At 27.7% G+C, this 12,105-nt stretch overlaps 2 protein-coding genes across 13 annotated transcripts; both read right to left on the bottom strand.

The window, feature by feature from the left end:
• Window positions 1-523: 523 nt before the first annotated feature.
• Window positions 524-2,734, bottom strand: LOC126842089 (acyl-coenzyme A thioesterase 13-like). 5 transcript variants are annotated; one of them, XM_050578964.1, is made up of 5 exons: window positions 2,471-2,734; window positions 2,331-2,390; window positions 2,013-2,128; window positions 1,531-1,739; window positions 524-791 (listed from the first exon to the last, which is right to left on the bottom strand). In XM_050578964.1, exons 3-5 carry the CDS (start codon window positions 2,097-2,099, stop codon window positions 638-640), a joined length of 450 nt encoding a protein of 149 aa, XP_050434921.1. In that variant the 5' UTR covers window positions 2,100-2,128; window positions 2,331-2,390; window positions 2,471-2,734; the 3' UTR covers window positions 524-637. The 5 variants fall into 5 exon arrangements, with proteins under 5 accessions (XP_050434921.1, XP_050434919.1, XP_050434918.1 ...); XM_050578962.1 differs by having other exon boundaries at window positions 2,347-2,390; XM_050578961.1 differs by lacking the exon at window positions 2,471-2,734 and having other exon boundaries at window positions 2,347-2,464.
• A 27-nt stretch (window positions 2,735-2,761) lies between these two features.
• On the bottom strand, window positions 2,762-11,983 carry LOC126842091 (acyl-coenzyme A thioesterase 13-like). Of its 8 annotated transcripts, none has more exons than XM_050578972.1 (5): window positions 5,726-5,853; window positions 5,370-5,489; window positions 5,187-5,301; window positions 4,907-5,112; window positions 2,762-4,133 (listed from the first exon to the last, which is right to left on the bottom strand). In XM_050578972.1, the coding sequence occupies exons 3-5, from the start codon at window positions 5,271-5,273 to the stop codon at window positions 3,980-3,982; spliced, it is 447 nt and encodes a 148-aa protein (XP_050434929.1). In that variant the 5' UTR covers window positions 5,274-5,301; window positions 5,370-5,489; window positions 5,726-5,853; the 3' UTR covers window positions 2,762-3,979. The 8 variants fall into 8 exon arrangements, with proteins under 8 accessions (XP_050434929.1, XP_050434930.1, XP_050434928.1 ...); XM_050578973.1 differs by having other exon boundaries at window positions 5,402-5,489; XM_050578971.1 differs by having other exon boundaries at window positions 5,402-5,489; window positions 5,621-5,839.
• Between the last annotated feature and the right edge of the window lie 122 nt (window positions 11,984-12,105).

Raw genomic sequence — 12,105 nt, 5'->3', positions numbered from 1 at the left:
TTAAATAACTTTATGTATGAATTGCTTAATTTAAGTATTAAATTTGTGATATTTGCTGCATTTGTTTGCTACTGATTGTTAGAGTCTAAAAGAACGCGTTGGTTATTGTTATAGAGACAAACAAAATGCTTCCCCATTAGACATTTTCTACTAAAATACCCGTTCACAATATTATACATTATCAATCAAATCTGGTTTTATTTTATACAAGTAATAAAATAAAACTATCTAATAAACTGAAATGTGTTCACATACAGAAAACATAAAACAGAGTTTTAATTACATTTCAATTCGCATTAACTAGAAATTATTTTTAATAAAACCCACTAATGACTACAATCTAATCTCACCAAGGTGAACACAGAAAGGAGATTGATAAACGTTTGATTTTAAAAGTGTATTTCTTATAACAATCGACTTAGTAAAATTTTAGTCGACTCTTGGAAGTGAGTCGGCCATTGAAGGGTTATCATAACAGAGGTCGATTATTATATAAAAAAAAAAAAATTAAAACATCAACACAGTTAAAAAAAAAAATGAGTTAAACACACAAGTAACATTACTAACTAACAAAACTCATCAACAACCATAAACCCATTGGTACGAGAATTACAAAATAAATAAACGACTAATAGTTTTATCCGACAAATTTTGTGTGCGCTCCTTTTGCTATGATAACATTGTCGGCTTTTCGGATCATTGTCACTTCAAGGAAAGCTAAATTTCTTCCTAGTTTGGTTGTATCGGCATTGATAATTATTTCATCTCCAATTTTGGCCGATGCCAAGTACCTGTGTAAAAAAAAAAAAATGTAATTGTTAACAAAACGGCTCTATAGTTAAAAAAAAATTAATAAATATACCAATAAAAAAATAATGATTAAAGTTTATTATAAATATATCTTTTAATATGTATTAGTGTTAAAAAGGATAATTTGGGTAATTTTAGCCGACTCGTACAATACGGTTAGGTTCAATACGGAGTAAGGCTTTGAGGCCAGGCATGTGTTTTGGTTATGTTGTCAACATTTATTGGAAAATATATTAATATGATTAATACAAATATAAATACAGATATAAATGTAACAACAAACTTATTGGAGACTTTTTGCACAATCGTACAGCAATATTCCATATCAATAATAGACGTACATTATATACAATAATATAATTAACGTGCTAAGACTACAATCATTAGAACAACGGCGCAAGAACTTCAGCTCATTTTATTTTGGGTTTGATAGAAAGTTGTGTTGACGCCCCTCGACTATTGCATCAGCTGAGTATTCGTGTCCCGACTAACACTAGGCTCACACACTTCTTTACCTACGGATAACTACATCTAATTGTGCTGAAAATGCCCCTCTAAATTGAATGATGGACATATTAATGTTACTTTACTTTTTATTATGTATACTTATATACATTTTTTTCTTTTTAATTTTTTTAGTTAATTTGTTGTACTTTTAAATGTCACTTTTTTTGTTTGTAACACCATTATAAAAAGCCGTTGTTTTTAAATTTAACATACTTAACATGAATATCAACTGAAACACCACTTCCAACACCCGAATCAATATCTTCAAAGATTTTCGGGTGTGTCAGTACGGCTATACTAGAAAATAAATCTATAGCGGACGCAGTAAATCCTCCATGAAGCGTACTGAATCCATTGGTGTGCTGTTTTTCGACTACCATTTCTGCTACACACTTGCCATCTCCGGCCGATATTAATTTCGTCTAGATAAAAGAATAATGCTATTATTTACTTGACAGAATGTAATGTAAAAAACAGGAAAACTTTCTGTCTTACTCAAAAGTAATTTGAATAATTTTCTTGTAAAAAAAATAACGATGGTAATTTTGTTACAATTTGATTTATGTAACAAAAAAGAAAATTATTCTAATTACCGTGAAAATAGCTTAATGAGTAAGGCATTTTTTAAAACGTTATTTGAATAACTTGCCCATCAGTGAATTAAATTGTAACAAAATAAATAATTGAACTATTACTTTTTCGAAGATTCGATCAAATCCACCACGTTTGATTGAGAAATCCAAGAACTTCTTCAACGATTCTAATGCTTTTACACTACTCATGACTCGGAGGTAGAAAAACTGGTCGCTACCTAGTAACAAAAATTTGAAAAACGTATAAAATTATAATATCAATTGTAACAAGCAAGATGTGTTGATAATATTATTGTGGACATTAACCTTATTATTTTAAAACGATCCAAATCTGTTTTAGAAAATAAATCACTTGATTTTTAAACCTCTTTTACAACAATTTTGCAAACAACTTGCCTTAACTTACAACTACTTACTTACTTACTACTTAACTTACTTTTCTTCTAAATACAAATTGTATAGGTACACGATTTGTGAAAACTAAAAAGTAAAGATGAAATAATTTTTTTTTTAAATTAACCATGTCAAACTATTATCTTGGTTTTTTTATCAGTACTTACCGTATGTAGTTACCGCATTTCAGGTAACCATGGTAACAGCGGTGATAAGAGCTGTTTGGTTTCACTTCGGTTATACGTCGTCCGACAAATCCCCGCCAAAAAAAAATCGCCTCTCAGAGACGCCAATATTAACAAAATGTGTATATAATACACACTTAATAATGGTGTCTGTTGAACGACCAGCATCACATATTATTAAGGAGTAAATAGTTATGATCCATCTCTTTTGAGACCATACTGGTTTTCAACCAATTATAAATATATTTGCCGATTGTCGAAACTATAAAGTTAGTAATGTAATATGTTGTAATATTCCAATAATATATGATTATAATTTTATTTATTTAATATAATATTATGTCTTAGGATTATCTATCTCAATTAGAGAAGACACATAAGCGAAAATAAATTAATGAAGTACAGTGTTGGTCTGGTGCAAGCAAAAAGAGTAGACCGAATACCTAGTAATGGTCCATCTCATTTGATAATATTGATTTTTCGAGCTATGTACAAGTAGAACCAATTACTTTTTAAAATAAAAAATAAAAATGTATTATTTTAAACAGCCCGTTCCGCGTTTCCCTTAAGGTCAATAGAAAAGTGAGGTGTGTAAACTTATATGATATTTTATTAACTTTTTTCATTTCTCGTTTAATCTGATAATAATAATTTATAATTCTCTATTATAAAAAAAAACATATTTTATATTTTATTATTAGTAACTGTCAGCTAAGTAGAAATTTAAATAACGCAAAATATGATAGTTGATTTAAACATCATACAAAGATGTCTTTGAAAAAATATCTATCTTAATTAAAAAAATATAACCACAAAGCCAAGTCTACAAGTGCCGTAGTTGGGATGAAGACAGTCCTAAAGAATAAACATAATTACATATTATTACGTTGTATTGGTAATTGATAATTCTTGTTTGTACTAATTCAATTTTCGTTTCAAAATATCAGGTATAAATTTATATATTTTTTGAACATGCCAGTGGAACTTGGAAAATGTTGACACAAAATATAACGTTTTACTAGTGTACTAGTGTACTGAAAGAGAAAGCAGCACAGTAAAATGTAACTGCTAAGTATAGAATAAGAATTTAAATAACATGATATATGAATTACTTAATTTAAGTACCTATTAAATGTTTGATATTGTTGTTGTTATGAAGACAAACAAAATGCTTCCACATTAGCCATTTTCTACAATACCCATTTAAAATATTATGCATTATTATTAGAATTTAATTATTTTATACAAGTGTAATAAAATAAAATTATCTAATATACTGAAATATGTTTACATACAGCAAATATAAAACTGAATTAAAATTATACTTCAATTAGAATTAAAATGAAATTGCTATAAACCCACTACCTACAATTTGACTTCACAAAGGTGTCTACTGGTCCACATACAAGTCACCATATTGATTAACAAAACTTATCACCAACCATAACCCATAGGTATGAGATTTACAAAATAAATCAATGGTTAGTAGTTTTATCCGACAAATTTCGTTTGCCCTCCTTTTGCTATGATAACATTGTCGGCTTTTCGGGTCATTGTCACTTCAAGAAAAGCTAAATTTCTTCCTAGTTTGACTGTATCGGCATTGATAATTATTTCATCTCCAATTTTGGCCGATGCCAAGTATCTGTGTAAAAAAAACATGTAATTGTTAACATAACGACTCTGTAATTATAAATTCAATAAATAATATAACTTATAATATGTATTATGTGTTAAAAACACAAAATGGATAAATTGGGTAATTTTAGCCGACTCGTACAACATGATTAATAAAAATATAGATATAAATGCAACAACAAACTTAATAGAGGCTCTTTGAACAAACTTACAGCAATAAATCATATCAATAATACATGTACATTATGTACAATATTATAATAGACGTTCGTTTGTATAAAACCTAAAATCGCAATAACTACTATTAGACCATAACTTTTAAGCATTCATAAATACTACAAATATCTTGAATTACTTCTAAAAAAAAAAAAAAAAACACCTAACGCAGAATAGGTTTTTAAGTTAAAAAAAATTGTTATAATAATGAATTACATTAGAAATTATGCAATCGACCAGTTTATTTTCTGTAGGTTATTCCCATCGTATAAGGTCATGACAACTTTTTATTTATTCATACTTTTTTTTTTTTTTTTGTAGAGAAACCTTTACAAAATAAAATATAAATGATTATTGAACATGTACTGTCTAAAAAATTATTTATATAAAATAGTTGTTTCAAGTTTGTGCTGAAAAATTTATTTGAAACCACATTCAGTTATAATAATTACCGAAGACTTGTGACTCATCCTCCAAAATGCTCCGCCACCCTACTGTACTGTTTTTTTTTTTTTTTGTTAAAAATAAGCACCTATAGTAATTTGTTTTTAAATCATTACATACTTAACGTGAATATCAACTGAAAGACCAGTGTTATCCAAATCAATGTTTTCAGTTATTTTCGGATGTGTCAGTACGGCTAGACTAGAAAATAAATCTACAGCGGACGCAGTAAATCCTCCATGAAGCGTACTGAATGCATTGGTGTGCTCTTTTTCGACAACCATTTCTACTACAAACTTGCCATTTCCGGCAGATACTAATTTCGTCTAGACAAAAAAAAAAAAAAACAGAAATGATTATAATTACCGTAAATGCAATGGTATGTAAATGGAACTTTTACCTTTTCGAAGTGTCGATCAAATCCACCACGTTTGATTGCCTTATCTAAAATCTTCTTCAACGATTCCAATGCTTTTACACTACTCATGATATTTTGGAGGTAGATAAATCGGTCGCTATAAAAATTATCATATCAATTGTAACAAGCAACATGTGTTGATAATATTATCGCGCGGACATTAACCTAATTATTTTAAAACGATCCAAATTCCAAACCTGTTTTATAAAATAAAACTCTCGATTTTAAAATCTCTTCAAAAGCACTTTCTCTGTACCACTTAGGTCAAGTATCGCAAGTCCAAATCTAAAAAAAAAAAAAAAAAGGTGTTACGTACATAATCAAAATATTCGTTTAATGATATCATTGGAGGTATTTAAACTTATGTCCAATGTTTCATAAATGCATAGATAGCAAATTTGATTTTTGTGACTTACCTTATTTGACCTCTGTGTGGTAGATTTAAAAATGAACAATATTACAAACAACTTGACTTGACTTATAACTATCTACTTAACTTAGTTGCTGACTACTTTACTTACTTGACAACTTAACTTGACTTGTAATAGCAAATTGTAAACACGATTTGTGATTTGTGAAAATGAAATAATAATTAATAAAAATTAACAAAGTCATACGGTTACACCTCACAGAGGCACTCGACACACAAGGCCACTCGACAAGGTACTAACACATTACATATTATAAAATATTTATAAAAAATGCACGATTATTATTCGTGTATGTTGTGCGACTAGTATTTTGTTTATTAAAATGGGAAAACTTGTACATTTCATAACCAATGCCACTAAGGCTTCTTAGAATGTTTTTAAATTCACTGCATGACCGTCTCCTGTGTTAGTTTCTTTATATTTAAGGGGAACGGAAAGCGTAAAATGTCTTATAGATAAAGACTAGACTACACTTTCTGAAGTGCCTAACGGATGAATTTCAAAAAACATTTTTTTTGTTATAAAGTTTAACATCTTTTCTATGGAGGCTAAAAAGCCGATTTTTTATTTTTGTGGTCAAAAATAAATGTATAAGTATTTAGATTTTTACTTTTTTATAGTTTTCTTTCTAATAAATCTAACTAATTTTCTAATGGCTAAATCAAAAATCGACTCACCAGCCCCCTAAAAAAATAGTAAGCTTCACATAAAAATTAAAAAAAAATTCAATCCGTTCAATAGACAGGTACGCAAGAAAATAACTTCTACAAAAGTCATTTTTTATCAAACTTTCGCCATAACTCGGATAAAAATAACTTTAAAAGTATTATAACTAGAAAAACTTAATATTATTTCACCTTAAAATCAGTCGGCATATTGAAAATGACAACTAGATTAATTTTTGTCAAATATTTCCTATCTTTTACCACTTAATAAATAGCGCTTGCCGACCCCTCTAAGTACGTTGTCGAATTCTTTTCGAATTTAGCATTTAAAAATACATTTTTGAGTTTTTTTATTTAAGTTATACTTAAATCAGTTTTTATTATTGAAGTTTATAAAAAAAAAAAAAGCTAAAAGTATGTAAAACAGTATGAATTTGCCCCCCCTGAACTTCAAATATAATTTTTGCAGTAGAACAACAGCGGAGAATTCAGTTTTTATTCAATAACGAATAAATAGTATATTACAATTCTGACACATTTTATGGTTTGAAAAGAATAAACTTTTTTTTATGTACTTTTTGGTGTTTGATTTCATTATGCCCATCCCTGATAAATTGTCTGCGGGTACCTATGATTATATTATTATAATAATAATCTACCAACAATAAATTATCTCTTAGGTTTGTAAAAAAAAAAATGTTTTTAAAAAAATACACGTTTCATAAAACATAAAACAGAATGTAAAACATATTTTTTTCCCCATATATATATTTTTTGTATTTGTTTATACTTGGCTTCACAATAGTGGATTCAAACAGGGACAACCTATGGTGGACTGGCGCCATGCCGATGCTGAATAAAATGTTTATATATTATTAAGCCGGCGGTAGTTTTGTGGGGTCAAAAATAACCCGTATGGTTCTTTTGGATTTAGAAATGATACAAACTCATCAGACTAATGTCCAGCTAACACATAAAATAGATCACTCCAGTTAATGTGTATACATGGGCGGATACAAGGGGAAGACTGGAGTCTAAGATAATTTTTCTAATTATCATTATAATTTATTCAGTTTTTACAAAACTTAAAACACAAATTTCACTTGTATCGTTGATAAGAGCCGCTTGGTTTTGCCAAGGTTTGCTGTATGTCATAAAGTAAAGTAAAACGGAAAAAAGGTTTATATTGAAACGTCGCCGGACAAATCCCAGCAAAAAAAAAAATCGCCTATCTTTGACGCCAACATAACAAAATGTGTATACAATACACAACATTATTAATTGAGTTTGTTGTGCGTCCAGCATCACATATTATAAAACCTTAATAATACTCCTTAATAATTAAGGAGTTAATAGAAATGATCTATCTCATTGGACCATGTATTGATTTTTAAACATTTTTTAATATATTTCACAATTGTAGAAACTATCAAGTTAGTAATGCATTGTTGTAATATTCCAATATTGTATATTTATAATTTTATTTATTCAATATAATATTATGTTTTAGGATTATCTATCTCAATTAGAGAAGACACATTAGCCAAATTAAATTAATGAAATACAGTGTTGGTCTGGTGCAAGCAAAAAGATTAGAGCGAATAGTAATGGTCCATCTCATTTGATTGTATTGATTTTTTAAACAAAAATTATTACATTTAAATGATTGTTAATAGCATATAGCTGTGCTTCTAAAGACATTTTAGGTAGATACTTGACTTAAAAATTTAGTAAGTAAATTCTTTCTCATGATTTTTCATTTAAATAATTTTTTGAGCTATGTATAAATAGTAAGTAGGTACCAATTACTTTTTAAAATTATAACTAGGTACAACTTATTATTTTTGTTTTTATTGACAATATTCTCTGTTGGTAAATTTTATTTCACATTTTGTTTTATTTATTAATGAGCCAATGAGGCTGTTTTTAAAAATTATTTCACAGTTGTAATTTAATAGATAATTACTTCATACGAGTAAATTACGTGCCAAATCGCCATAGAGAAAAACGATTGACCGACAATATAATATTACAACTGTGCAGCATTAATTAATTAGTGTACAATTGTATTCTTAATTCTGAATCTAACTTAAAAAAATAGGTTTTGTCATTCGCATACGTCATGTAATCAAATGATTATTTGAATTTCTATAAATGAATTTTTAGTCAGAAATCGAGCCCACGAAAATATTTGTTTGTAGTAATTGAATTTTAATTCTTTGGTTGTCACTGGGTATACTTAAGACCTGCGGTATATTATAAAACATTTTAATCCTATAAGCAATAGTATGTCTGTTAACCATTGATTATTCTGAGGATGATGTCTCCGGTATCCCTTTGTATGCCTAGTTATTTTACTTGTGGTTTACCACTGTATATCCACATCATGAAGATAAGACACCAAATACCAGTGCCCCCATAAGCAAAGGTGTCAGATAGGTCTGGGATCCTGGGGCTCTTCTTTTTAGAAAAAACATAAACTGCACATTATAATCAATATTCGAACTGAACACCAACGTGACATAAGATGTGCTACATTTTAAAAACTTTTTCCACTAATCATTACAACTAAAAAAAAACTATCGTTTAAATAGGAAACGGTTAAAGGTGTAAAAATTAATTTACCGTATACAAATTGATTTTAACAAGTCTAAAGTGCACTGTTTACCTAACACATGAAATATTATAAGAAAAAACCTTCATATTTTTGTAAAAAAAAAACAACCCACAACTATATTAAGACAGTTTTTTCTTGTTTTAAAATAAATATTATATTATTAAAAAATAATTAAGGGATTCGTTGAACAATGTTACTATTAAGTGCCGTAGCTAAGCTGAAGACAGTCCCAAAGAATAAACATAATTACATATTATTATGTTGTATTGGTAATAGATAATTCTTGTTTATACTTATCAAATTTTCGTTTTCAATTATCAGATATAGATTTATATTTTTTTTTGACATGCCGGTGGAACTTTGAAAATGTCGACACAAAATATAACGTTTGACTAGTGTACCGAAAGACAAAGTAGCACAAAAAAATGTAACTGCTAAGTATAGAATAAGAATTTAAATAACATGACACATGAATTACTTAATTTAAGCTTACATTTTTGATATGGAGACAAACATAATGCTTCTACTTAAGCCATTTTCTACAATACCCATTTAAAGTATTATACATTATTATTAGAATTTTTATTTTTATTTTACAAGTAGAATAAAATAAAATTATCAAATATATTGAAATATGTTTAAATACAGCAAATTTAAAACTGAATTTAAATTATATTTCAATTAGAATTAAATAGAAATTATTAAAAAAAAAACACTAATAACAACAGTCTAATCTCAATAATGGTAAGGTGAACACAGAGAGGCGATTGATCAGCGTTTGGTTTTTAAAGTGTATTTCTTATAAGTTATAACAATTGATTTAGTAAAATTATATAACAAATATAATTTAATAACAGTAGTCGCTTATTATATATAATATATAAAACACTGTGTTAAACATACAAAATATAATATTAACTAACAACAAAAATCAGTAACAACCGTAAGCCCATACGAGATTTACAAAATAAATCAATGACTAGTAGTTTTATCCGACAAATTTCGTTTGCGCTCCTTTTGCTATGATAACATTGTCGGCTTTTCGGATCATTGTCACTTCAAGAAAAGCTAGATTTCTTCCTAGTTTGACTGTATCGGCATTGATAATTATTTCATCTCCAATTTTGGCCGATGCCAAGTATCTGTGTAAAAAAAACAAGTAATTATTAACAGAACGACTCAGTAATTAAATATTCAATAAATAATATCAATAAAAATAATAATGAATTAAAAGTTTTATAATAAATATAATTTATAATGTGTATTAAATGTGTTTAAAAAAAAAATGGATGATTTGGGTACTTTTAGCCGACTCGTACCATATGGTTAGGTTTAATACGGAGTCGGACTTTGAATATGATTAATAAAAATATAGATATAAATGCAATAACAAACTTAATAGAGACTCCTTGAACAAACTTACAGCAATATTCCATATCAATAATAGATGAACATTATATACAACGTTATAACAGACGTTCATTTGTAGAAAACCTAAAATCGTAATAGCCACTATTAGACCATCACTTTTAAGCAATAAATAACTACTCAATTTTTTATCCCACAAAAAACAAATATCTTGAATTACGTCCAAACTTGGATAATAGCGAAACTGAGATGATATTTGATTTACAATGTATTTTTTACAAATTTGGATCCATAATACATGATAATCAATCTATACTTAAGACACATTTATTTTTTTTTGTAACTAATAATAATTGTGCAAATTTTGTATTTATTATTTTGTTTAGTTGTATTCTAATTGTTTTTAGTATAATTAATTATATTAGAAATTATGCGATCGACCAGTGAATTTTCTGTGAGCTATTCCCATCATATAAAGTTAATGACACACTTTTTTTTTTCTTTGTAGAGAAACCATCACAAAATAAAATATAAATGATTATTGAAACATGTTATGTCTAAAAAACTATTTATAGTTAATAGTTGTTTGAAGTTTGTGCCGAAAAATTTATTTGAAAGGGATTTTACCACATTTAGTTACAATAATTACTGAAGACCTGTGACTTATTCTCTAAAATGCTCCGCCATCCTACTGTACCATTTTTTTTCGTGTTTAAAAAAAGTTCTTATAGTAATTTGTTTTTAAATTAAACATACTTAACGTGAATATCAACTGAAACACCACTTTCAGAATGCTCATCAATATCTTCAAAGATTTTCGGATGTGTCAGTACGGCTATACTAGAAAATAAATCTATAGCGGACGCAGTAAATCCTCCATGAAGCATATTGAATGCATTGGTGTGCTGTTTTTCTACAACCATTTCTGCTACACACTTGCCATCTCCGGCTGATACTAATTTCGTCTAGATAAAAGAATATTGCTATTATTTACTTGACAGAATATATTGAGAAAAAAAAAACAGGAAAACTTTCTCTCTTACTCAAAAGTAATTAGAATAATTTTCTTGAAAAAATAAATAATGAAGAAAATTTTGTTACAATTTGATTTTTGTTACAAAAATGAATTTTTATCATTACCAATAGTTGAATGTAACTTTACGAGTCAGATATTTTTTAAAACATTATTAAAAATAACTGGCATTACAGTGAATTAAATTATAATGGGAAAAAATTGGACTTTTACCTTTTCGAAGACATGATCAAATCCACCACGTTTGACTGAGAAATCTAAGACCTTCTTCAACATTTCTAATGCTTTGACACTACTCATGATTCGGAGGTAGATAAATCGTTTGCTACCTAAACAAAAATTTGAAAAACGTTTAACATTATAATATCAATTGTAACAAGCAAGATGTGTTGACAATAGTATTTTGGACATTAACTTTATTTTTTTAAAACAATCCAAAACTTTTTTAGAAAAAAAACCACTTGTTTTTAAAATCTCTTCGCGCAATTTAAAAATGAACTATTTTACAAACAACTAGACTTGACTTATAACTACTTACTTAACTTACTTGCTTACTACTTTAATTACTTATCAACTTAACTTGTAATTACAAATTGTGAACACGTTTTGTGAAAACTATAAAGTAAAAATGAAATAATAATTATTAAAAATTAACCAAGTCATACTATTATCTTGGTTTTTTTATCAGTTCTTACCGTGGTTACCGAAGTTTTGGTAACCGTGATTAATAGTGGTATCGTTGATAAGAGCCTGTAGGCTTTTAATTTATTCGGTTTGTTGTATGTGA

The sequence above is a fragment of the Adelges cooleyi genome, unplaced genomic scaffold (assembly GCF_023614345.1).
Source record: "Adelges cooleyi isolate 19-005CV unplaced genomic scaffold, UGA_ACOO_1.1 ACOO_flye_CR_arks_rails_tigmint_CR_PRNA_446, whole genome shotgun sequence".
NCBI classification, from domain to species: Eukaryota; Metazoa; Arthropoda; class Insecta; order Hemiptera; family Adelgidae; genus Adelges; species Adelges cooleyi.
This window is presented reverse-complemented; position numbering and strand designations above follow the sequence as displayed.

Coding starts and splice junctions, on each gene's coding strand:
- LOC126842089 (XM_050578964.1), bottom strand. CDS start 2,099: ATGAGTAGTGTAAAAGCATTAGAATCGTTGAAGAAGTTCTTGGATTTC. Junction 1,740..2,012: donor TTGATCGAATCTTCGAAAAA/GTAATAGTTCAA, acceptor TCTTTTATCTAG/ACGAAATTAATATCGGCCGG. Junction 792..1,530: donor TCAGTTGATATTCATGTTAA/GTATGTTAAATT, acceptor TTTTTTACACAG/GTACTTGGCATCGGCCAAAA.
- LOC126842091 (XM_050578968.1), bottom strand. CDS start 11,618: ATGAGTAGTGTCAAAGCATTAGAAATGTTGAAGAAGGTCTTAGATTTC. Junction 11,251..11,531: donor TTGATCATGTCTTCGAAAAG/GTAAAAGTCCAA, acceptor TCTTTTATCTAG/ACGAAATTAGTATCAGCCGG. Junction 10,060..11,041: donor TCAGTTGATATTCACGTTAA/GTATGTTTAATT, acceptor TTTTTTACACAG/ATACTTGGCATCGGCCAAAA.